At 61.4% G+C, this 9,929-nt stretch overlaps 1 protein-coding gene across 2 annotated transcripts; it reads right to left on the bottom strand.

Annotated features, from left to right (window-relative positions):
- Positions 1-336: 336 nt before the first annotated feature.
- On the bottom strand, positions 337-8,861 carry GATD3A (glutamine amidotransferase like class 1 domain containing 3A). 2 transcript variants are annotated; one of them, XM_006922550.3, is made up of 7 exons: positions 8,601-8,856; positions 8,436-8,488; positions 6,925-7,038; positions 5,958-6,077; positions 4,665-4,757; positions 1,871-2,027; positions 337-1,005 (listed from the first exon to the last, which is right to left on the bottom strand). In XM_006922550.3, the coding sequence occupies exons 1-7, from the start codon at positions 8,757-8,759 to the stop codon at positions 877-879; spliced, it is 825 nt and encodes a 274-aa protein (XP_006922612.1). In that variant the 5' UTR covers positions 8,760-8,856; the 3' UTR covers positions 337-876. The 2 variants fall into 2 exon arrangements, with proteins under 2 accessions (XP_006922612.1, XP_015453128.1); XM_015597642.2 differs by lacking the exon at positions 6,925-7,038 and having other exon boundaries at positions 8,601-8,861.
- Between the last annotated feature and the right edge of the window lie 1,068 nt (positions 8,862-9,929).

Genomic DNA, 9,929 nt, shown 5'->3' with positions numbered 1-9,929 from the left:
ACACACCAAAGTGCAGACGGAGTCAGACGGGCCGGAAGAGGAAACGCGCCCAACAGCTGAAGCCTGCAGGGCACTTGGGGCGCCACCCGAGACAGAACCCTCCCCCAGAACAGAAGCCACACACAGGTGGGCACGGGCGTTTCCTGCTCCCACGCTGCATGTCGTGTTGGCCGCTGCTCGTGACCTGGCGCCAGCCCCACCGTCATCACCCAGCCGGATGATGACGTAGGCCAAGTGTCTGCAACTTCCCTTTCTTCCCGAAATTTACAGAACTGAGACTGATTTAAGGAACCTCATTTACATTCCTCACTTGCCAGTTTCAGAAGACCCGAAATGTAGCTGCCAGTGACCACTCTGGAATTTATTCTCTGTGGCCAAAGGGACTGCCTGCCACAGAAATCCCCGTAACGCTGCCATTGCTACACACTTAGTCCCAAAGAGAATGTCAATAAACGTGTTTTTGGTTTTCTGATTTCCAGACTTACAAGCCTAACACCGCCTGTCCCTTCCAAACACGACGTGCTCGGAAGTGAGCCAGGCCTAGGGCTGCTGCACGATCCTCCTGGCCCTGCCGGACAGGCTGGCCCTGCGCTAACCTGCGGGACACACAGGGCCGGTCACTGTCGCCTCCTGAAGGGCCACAGGACCACTAACCGCCCTCCCGGCATATGGGCCCTGCCTCCCTCCTCCCTGAAGGAAGTGAGCCAAATCTATGGTGACACACCAACCGACCCGACCCCAGTACGTCGCAAGATTTTAGGTAGCAAACATCTACAGATTTCGGTAGAATGTAAATTCCTGCCCTTCACACACGGCTGGAGGCCGAGGAGGCTGCCGGCTCCGCCTGGAGCTGGGGGAGCCCACAGCCGGGCAGCATCACTTCCGGGCCAGCTCCAGCACCTTGGTCACCATGGCCCCGATCCCGTCGTGGATGTGGTGCAGCGCGGTCTCACACATGAAGGCCGGGGTCGTGACCACCTTGTTTTTCTGGTCCACGTGAACTTCGTGCACAGGCGTTAGGGAAAAACATCAGCCACCAAGGACAATGAGCAGTTTGTCAAGTGTGCACCAACCACTGCTCCCAGCTGCCCCCGGGACACGTGCCACCGTCCCTCCCACTGTGACTGGGGACATTCTTCCCAGTGTGATCTCAGCCCCACTTTGGGATGAGATTGGCTGTCTCGAGTGGTGGCCTCATGACGCTGCGGCATGGCGGCGTGCCACGCAGACCCCACGACGGCTCTGCAGGTGGCACCAGCATCGCTGCTTCTCAGACCGAGGCTAAAACCACGGGAGCTCGGCCATCGGCCGCTGCCACCGCAGAAGCCAGCTCCAGCTGGGACCTGCCTGACTCAACTCAAGCTCCCGCCCTGGGTCACGCAGACACCAAGAGGTGATAGCACTGGTCTCCCTCCACCTGTCCTAAGGTGAGCGGGAGCACATGCACCTGACAGTGACTGCAGGCAAAGACACTCCCAGACGACAGAACCACCGTCCCCACAGAAGGACGCGGCACTGTGTACTCCTGCAACGTGGCCCACGCGGGCTCCTCGGGGCCAGGTGCAGACCCAGCTCCCATGGCATCCTCTGTCCACCCCCAGAAAGTGGCTGACGCGCCTGCAGGAAGGACATGGGATGATGGGATGCCATCCGCCTGAACCGTCAGGACACGTCACCAAACAAGGAAGGGGAGCCCCCGCCCCCCAGGCCTGGGGACCCACACACTGCAAGTGCCCACGGGGCGGGGGCTTGAAACACGGCCAGGGATGGGTGCAGAGGTGCCCCCGCAGTGCCCTGCAGGTCCTGGGTGAAGACACCGCCTGCCTGAGGCTGCCCCGAGGCTGAGGGGCCCGCCACACGTGAAGGATATGGTCACGTCCTTCGCATGGTGCTTGGCGCCCAGGGCTTTGATGGCCTCTGCAGTCCCAGCGTACGGCCATTTGCCGCCTTCCTCCTGCTCGTGGCCCACGGTGACCTCGACGCCGCGGAGCACTTTGGCCGCGAGGACGGGAGCGATACAGCACAAGCTGAAAGGGGAGGAGAAGGGTCAGCGGAGCACCGCGAGGGCGGACGCCAGGCCTGGGCACAGCGGGCAGAGCCCCCGCCAGCTCTGAGAGTGGTGCCTGTCCCCCAAACCTAGGCCACCCACGGTAGTGTGACCAGTGGAGCCTGAGACAGCTGCTCCTGACCTGACCCTCATGCTGGTACTTCTCGACACAGGTGACAAGCTGTGGCAGCCTATGGAAAGGTGGCCACTCGGATGACAGCTGAGACTCAGCTGCCAGATGTGCACTGGGCCTCCCAACCTGGTGTCCTGGGGCAGAGGCCACTCTCAGAGGTGACAGACGGCAGCAGCCGTCTTAAGCCGAGCTGTGGAGAGTCTGTCACACAGCAACAGACAGCCACAGCCGCGCTGACTGGCTATAACCAGACCGCCTCCTCTGGAGGGGCCACAGGGGACACAGCCACTGGCAGCCTCGCCTGACCTGTGTGCAGAGGCAAGTGAAGGCCGGGCAGCTCTGCCTGGCACTAAGCCCCAGACACAGCCACAAGCAGGCTGTTCCCAAGGGCCCACGGGGCTCCCACCAGGCTGCTCTCCTGAGCCCAGCGGTTTGGCCAACATTGTGGCTCCAAGCCCCCCGCCCCCGAGAATACAGGTGACAGAAGCCACAGCAGCTCCAGGCAGGCCACCCCACCACGTAGTGGTCAGGGCCCACCCCCTCCCGAGGGCACCTGCCCCTTCCCTGCGTCCTTAACACTCATGTCTGGCCCACTGCTGACGCTCCGGGCCGGGATGAAAGTGGCCGGTGGGCCAGGATGAGACGCTGTGCGACATGTCCGCGCTTACTGTGGGGTCACAACTGACGCGGCTCCTGCTCAGACTCCTGAGCGCAGCCCTCTCTCAGCCACCGACGGAGCAGCAGGGCAGAGGCCACACGTATCTTGCACCTTGAGACTTCAGAGGGACCCGAAGCCCCGTGGGAGACCGGGGATGGCGGCTGCAGCCACAGGCCTTCCGGTCGGCTGCTCGGGTCTGAGGCCACGGACACTGGCGCTCCTGCCCTGAAGGTCAGGGCCATGCTTGTGAGCCCCTCGCTCTCCTGCACGCTCCTGACAGGCAGGCTGAGGTGACAGGCGGGCCGGAAGGGGCGACTCAGGCACCACCAGGGCAACACGGTCACTTTCTGGACGAGGATGCCAAAGGAAGTGCGGTAGGAGGGGTGACCTGAACTCCCGCATCACTGTCCCACCCCAGGTAGCCGGGGCAACCCTGGCCTCAGTTGTCTGCGCCTAACTCAGCCGAGAAGCCTGTTTATGCGACAAGACACGGCCACGGCCAGGGGGCCCATATGCCTGGCTTCTGTTTCGCTTATGCTTCTGAATCGGTCACAGAAAGGGTGCCAGCTCCTCCCCAGGTGCCTGCCACATAAGTGAGGCTGCTCCAGTGACAGCGGCCTGGGAAGTGAGACGCACAACATGACTGTCACCCCTCTTCACACAAGCCCCGGTCTGGAAGAACGTGGGCAGGAGGCGCTGTGCGTGAGACCCCTCCCAGGCTCGGATCCAAGGCTAGTGCAGGCTGTGCGGAGGGGCTCGCGGGACAGTGACTGGGCAGCTCTCAGTGAGTGACCACGAGTCTGTGAGATGCTGCCCAGTGAGGGGACCGTCCTCTGTAGCTTTTCTCTCAAGGGTCCAACGTAACTTTTTCTGGTTAAGAACGTGGGCAGGAGGCGCTGTGCGTGAGACCCCTCCCAGGCTCGGATCCAAGGCTAGTGCAGGCTGTGCGGAGGGGCTCGCGGGACAGTGACTGGGCAGCTCTCAGTGAGTGACCACGAGTCTGTGAGATGCTGCCCAGTGAGGGGACCGTCCTCTGTAGCTTTTCTCTCAAGGGTCCAACATAACTCTTTCTGCCAGTAACACGGCAGCAAGCAGCTCGGGGGTGCCGGGAGTGGCCTTGAGTTTGCACCCAGCAAACCTGCTCCTAGTGTGTCTGCACCGCCGTGCTCCTGCCAGGCCTTCCCCAACAGTGACCAACTGCAAGGATGAGGGACACATGTGCCCCGGCTCACTGCCGTCGACGGACCGCACACCAAGCTACGGCAGAACCGTGGGCGACCGCGGGATGCTCGTGGACTCGGAAGTCTGATGAGAGCAGGTCTGACCACGGCCCTGGGGGTGCAGGGGAGACCCTAAGGTGTGGCCGGTTGGAGGCTTCAAACCCTGGGTCACAGGGTACGACGTGTGCACCAAGAGCAACATGCGGCAGGGACGGTGCTCACGGCCATGACCCAGAGCGGAGACGAGGGCCAGCCGCGGGCCCGCTGACCAAGGACAGGAAGGCGGAGGCCATGCCATGCTAGAGCATGGGGCACTGGCAAAGGCTGACTGGGAAACCTTCTAGAAGCTGATGACCTCTTCCCTATTAAGTCATCATGAGAAATTAATGTAACCACACAACCAAAGAATTTTCGGAGCTGGAAGGCACCTGTGAAAGTGTGTGAATCCCCTCAGTTAAAACCAGGAAAGTGACCTAGTCTTCAAGAGCACACGGCTCAGAGTGGCAGCTCCTGGCTTCGGGCCACGGGGTCCAGCCCACCCCCTAACCCCTCGACCAGCGGTCACCGGTCTCCAGTAGTGGCCCCGCCCCCGCCTGGGCCACGCACCCGATAGGCTTCCCAGCCGTGTGGAACTCCTTCAGGACGCGCTCGACGTCCCTGTTGACTTTGCAGTCCTTCCCGTCCACGGCGAACGTGCTCCTGCAGGGGGAAGAGGCCGCCTGACGTCCCACAGCTCCCGTCCGTCTACGACCTGGCCCCGAGACCTCCCGTGCAGCCCCTCAGCCCCTGAAGTCATGTGCGCACGTGTGTTTGTTTCTTTAAAAGGAAGCGTGTAAGGCAGAGAGAAGGCAGGTGGGCGGGGCTTCCAGGATGAGGCAGGTACTGGACAGCTATGAGCGGAGGTGTGGACAGCACTGAGGACCCGAGGTGCAAGGCCTGGAGGGCCTGGAGGGCTGGGGGTGGGACAGCAGCATCCGCCCAGCCTGAGTGCGAAGGGGACAGAGGCGTGAGGGACAAGAGGGAGCGGTGACTCCTGGAGCACTGCCGCCGTGGTGGCAGGCAGTGCCGTCAGCAGAGGTGGGGAGCAAGGAGGTGCAGAGCCCCTGGGAACGGCCTGGTCAGTGGGAAGTCGAGCCTCAGGGCCGGCTGCCTGCCGTCGCGGCCAGGCGTTGTGTCACCAAAGGCCCCTAGGCTGGGACAGAGAAACCTTCTTATCTGTGACACAAGGCAATGCTCGATCTGGGGCTTGATTTTCTGATGTGTTGTTTCCATCAAGAACCTGTGGCCACGCTGTCACGCACACCACACTGCATGTCTGTGCAGCTGAGACAGCTGGGGGTGAAGCCCGTCCGTCACTGCAGCCCCGTGCCCACCGCAGGAGAGGGTGCTGGCACAGTGCATCTCCGTGGAGCACGGGCACGAGGGATGGAGAAGAGGGTCTGAAACCCAAAGGTGTCACAGTGGCATCCTCCCAGGCTTCCACCCAGGGACCATGACAGCTACGCAGAGCAAGGCAAGGAAGGGCTCCTTCCTGCAGTCAGGACGGTCAGATGACCGGAAAAGCAGTTCTCTGTGCTGCACAGCCCACGAGACCACGGGCGTCCGCAGGACTACTATGGGGACACCGCTGTGCAGCGAGGAGACCCCCCACACTGTGGCTCGGTCCGAGGGAGCCATGCCCAGGATGGCGGCCGGGTGCCGGGAGGGCTGAGGGGAGCAGGGAGAAGAAAAGCGGCCCCGGCTACAACACGGCCTAAGCCCCACCCGGCAGCAGTTTCCTGTCACAGCTGCTCCGTGCACCATTTGGACCCCGAGACCCCAGGAGCAACTCATGGCACCACCCGATCCCCATCTACCACCCCAAGGGAAAAGCGGAAGGCCCTGAGCTCAAACACACACAGGTTTTTGGCAGCGCCGAAGCCCCCCGGGAAGATGGCGGCGTCGTGGTTGGCTGCGCTGAGCTGGGCCAGGTCGGTGATCTTGCCGCGGGCGATTCTTGCCGACTCCGTCAGAACATTCCTGGGAAAGAGCACAGAGCGCCGAACAAGGTTCAGCGCATGACGGGGGCAGCAGCGGGTGGAGCCCAGGCCGTCTCCCGCCCCAGGGAGGGTGCTCGCACGTGACCTTCAGGTCAACACGCGGAAAAGGCAAGAGATACGGGACGAGAAGCTCTGTGCTACAGGTCTCTGGAACCTTCAGACTGGCACTGCAGAACCCACGCCAAGTCACCTGGAGCCTCCTGCACCCGTCAGGGGCCACCAAGAGGACAGAACCCCAAGTGTCTGAAGCAGACGGCATTTACGTGGGGATCTGATGGATGGCAGTGGTAGGAAGCTGCCACGCGAGGTGAGGGCAGCCATCCTAGCATCTGCCGCAGCCGGGCCCAGGCACTAAAAGCAAGCGCAGGGAACCGACTGGGGACCAAACCGCCCATCACCGTCTGCACTCGGCTGCAAGTGTCTGGGAGCCACCACCTCCAGGGGCGGCAGTCCTGCCTCCTGGCAGGACGAGGGGGAGAAGTAGGGCACAGAGCACGCGGGGCCTTGAGGACAGACATGCTTCAGAGAGCTACTCGAAGACGTGTGGGGCCCAGGCAGGTGAACGAGGGGCAGCCAAACAGGCGCACACCTTGGTCAGCATGAAGGTGGGGGCTCACGCGGCAGGAATCTGTTTCGGTAAGAAAGGGGCGGTGAGCACGTGAAGGGAACACTCTGAGGCCGATGAGTGCAGGTCGGCCCGGGACGAGGCCTGAAGGACGTGCATCTGGACAGATCTGGCTCTGGCGAGATGCAAGGACACTGCATGCACCTGCGCGCAGCTCCGCCCCGGCCCCGTTCACAGCGCAGGAGGAGGGGGAAACGCACACCTGCTTTCGCTCTCAGAAGGCTGCCCCTTGGTGTGGTCGATCACGTGCATCTGAGGGACGTCAGGGGCGAAGATCTGGACCTCGGCCCCACCACGGCTCAGGTGCACCAGCACGCTGCGTGGGAAGGGACCAAAGCAGACTCTGAGATGTGCCCAACCCTGCTTCACTTATTAACACGATTTTAAAAATGGGATTTTTTAAAACAGGACTTCAGCTTAATGTCAAGCATAAATGCCTTAAGTATGTTAACATCCCACTTACTTTGCAAAAACCTCTGATCACTTGCTGAAGACCCAAATGGCCACAATTTGAAATCGTGTCACTGAACTAGCCTGCACAAACCAGCTGGTCTCCAAGTTCCCTTTACAAACCCGGTACAGGGACGGGGTGACCCAGATGGTGTCACAGCCTGAATGTCTGGGTTCCCAGGCAGTTGCAGGGTGCTTTCTTCCTGAATGCCTATCTATGCGCGGCTCAAGGGCTTGAGGGTGGCTCTGGGTCGCGACAGTAAGTTCAATTCCTGGTCTCTACCAACTTTGCCATCATGGGGGTGGGAGACACAGAGACGCGCAGGTCTCCCCAAGGGCTGCTGATCACAACAGCAGTCTGAGGGCTACTTTGTGCCAGGCACACAATAATCACCAATCCTTCCCAGACTCGGTGCTGTCACTGGCCCCCTTTCAGAGGAGGTGGAGGCACGAGATGCACCACCCTGCAGAGGCGGGGTGCCGGTACTCACCCGGGCTCTGCTCCTCCCCGCCACCGGGCACTCCACATACAACTCCCTGCCCCTGCTGGGAGGGTTCGAGCTGCTCCCAGCTACTCCTCTGCATCCTTTGCTGTCTTGTCCCCTGCTCCTGGCCCTCTGCCGCCCACAAGCTCCACACACTCCCAAGCTCACTCCTTGCCTAGAGCCAACCGCAGTGCATGCCAGTGACTCCTGGATGAAGCGGCTGGAGGCCCTGTACAGCAACCAGCGTCAGGCTCCTCTGGGTGACCATGAGGCCTGGAGCTTGGAGCCGGGAGGGGGTGTTCCTGCACCACCACCTAACTCTCCCCCTGGAATTCACTCTGAACTTGACAGCCCCTACTGGTCCTGCTCACAGGTATCCTTCTCAGTGAAAAACTAGAATATGAACTACTCAGCAACAGCCGACAGGTTACATTAGTGACCGCCAGTCTACAGATAAGGGTGCGTCGTGGATGGAAACCTCCGCTGATGCAGAATAAACGGTTCCAATATCCAGGCGCCTGACCCCAATGTTCCTAACACGTGGGTGTTCAAATCTCCGACAGGAAGACGTCAAGTTCTTATCTGATGACAGCGTTACAGGTGAAAGCTAAGAAACTTATTTTGTGTCCCGCTGTATTTTACAGACACGACTTTAAAGCTTCCCTCTGTGTCTCCCTGCGTCTCGTCAGTCACTTTTGCTTTTCTCATCGCGGAGTTTCTCCAAACACTTGAGAAGACAGCGCCCCCACCCGCTCCGCAGGCGTCCCGAGGGGCTTACGCTGACGCCTCGTGGAGCTCCGTGCCGTCGTACACTCCGCAGCCGGACAGCACCTGCGGGAGGGGTGCAAGTCATGGGGAGTCCACCTGGTCAGGGTACCTCGGGAAGGGGAGGGGCGCCCGACTCGGGCTGCCCGCCCCCACGGCCCCGCGGGCGTGCACTCACCAGCGCGACCCTGGGCCCGGGTCGCGGCGCGGAGCCGTGGAGGGCCGCGCGAGGGGAGGGCGCCAGTCGGCTGGACAGCAGCGGCCGCAGGCAGAGGAGCGACGCAAACGTGGAGGCCGCCGCCAACCGGGGAGCCACCAAAGTCCTGGCAGCTGCCATGGCCGCGCTGAGACAGCAGGGTTAGAGGGTCACGCGGCGGAGGGGTCACGCGGCGGAGGGATCCCGCGCGGAACGATCCCTGCTGCGCCTGCGCAGTCGCCCAGTTCCGGTTCTAATCGTGCGAGCGCTGCGCTGGGGCGGAGCCGCGCCTGCGCAGTCACCTAGTTCCAGCCCTACTACCGTGAGCGCGCAGTCGCCCAATGCTGCTCCTGCGCGGCGTGCGTGTACGGGGCTGTCCTGTCCTTCAGTCCGCGCCGCTTCTGGGGTGGCCGCTGCCCCTCGATCCTGCCACGGCCTTCCCGGCCTGGCGCTACCAGCTCCCGTAGGTTCTGGGCCGCGCCCGCAGTGTGTCCTCGGAACGCGCGCAAGAGGCCGCTGGCCGAGCCACTGCGCTGAAATAGACTCCCGGGAATAATCTCAGCGTCTGTCATCTCGCCCCTAAAAGCGGTTTCCGAACAGCGAAGAGCCGGCGCCCAGAAGTCCGAGTTCCCTACATGATCAGTTTGCGTCGGGATCCGGGTGCGGTCCTCGCATCGCGGACGGGGCGCCGCTCCGCCTGCCACCCCTTCATGTAGGTGCCCTGGGCGTGCGGACCGCTCCCGGGTCCCTGACACTGCCCTCGTGTCCCCTGAGGACCGCAGCCCCGCTGGAGGCTCCCCGCGGACAGCCACAGGGGCGGCGCGCTCCTTCGTCGGGAGCCGGTGGTCTGTGGGCTCGTCCTGTGACGCGCACGCCCGCGAAGCTCAGTGTGCGTCCACGCCTTAATCTTCGTAAGATGGTGTCCTTCGGGTACTAAACAAAACTCTAACGTTAAAAAAGACGTAGTTTCCCAAGATTTGGTTCACATACAAACGCCTGGATAGATGCTTTATTCTTTCCTTTAATTTACCGATTTTCAAACTAACGACACGGGTTTTTTGAAATAATTTGAATGGTCACAGTTGGAGGCCACTGGTAAGCAACGGGCTGGGACCGCAGACACAACCCAGGGCCAGCACTGTTTTATTGATATTCAATTGTCTCATTTTTAAGACTTTTACAGTTAATCTCTGCAGGATATTCTCATGGGAAACAACAAACACATTATAAAATTGCAACAAAAAATGAGCCCGAAAGTTTTACTGTCCTTGTTCCTGAACTTTCATCCCTCACCTCTCCATTCCTACGGAT

Source organism: Pteropus alecto, unplaced genomic scaffold (assembly GCF_000325575.1).
Source record: "Pteropus alecto unplaced genomic scaffold, ASM32557v1 scaffold339, whole genome shotgun sequence".
Classification (NCBI taxonomy): Eukaryota; Metazoa; Chordata; class Mammalia; order Chiroptera; family Pteropodidae; genus Pteropus; species Pteropus alecto.
Note: the sequence above shows the minus strand (reverse complement) of the source record. Positions and strands in the feature narration are given on the sequence as shown.

Bases quoted from the DNA above. Each gene is read 5' to 3' on its own strand.
- GATD3A (XM_006922550.3), bottom strand. From the start codon at position 8,759: ATGGCAGCTGCCAGGACTTTGGTGGCTCCCCGGTTGGCGGCGGCCTCC. The intron at 8,489-8,600 runs GTGAGTGCACGC...CCCCTCCCGCAG, and splicing joins CCGGGCCCAGGGTCGCGCTG to GTGCTGTCCGGCTGCGGAGT. The intron at 1,006-1,870 runs ATATCCTTCACG...ACGCCTGTGCAC, and splicing joins ACCATGCGAAGGACGTGACC to GAAGTTCACGTGGACCAGAA.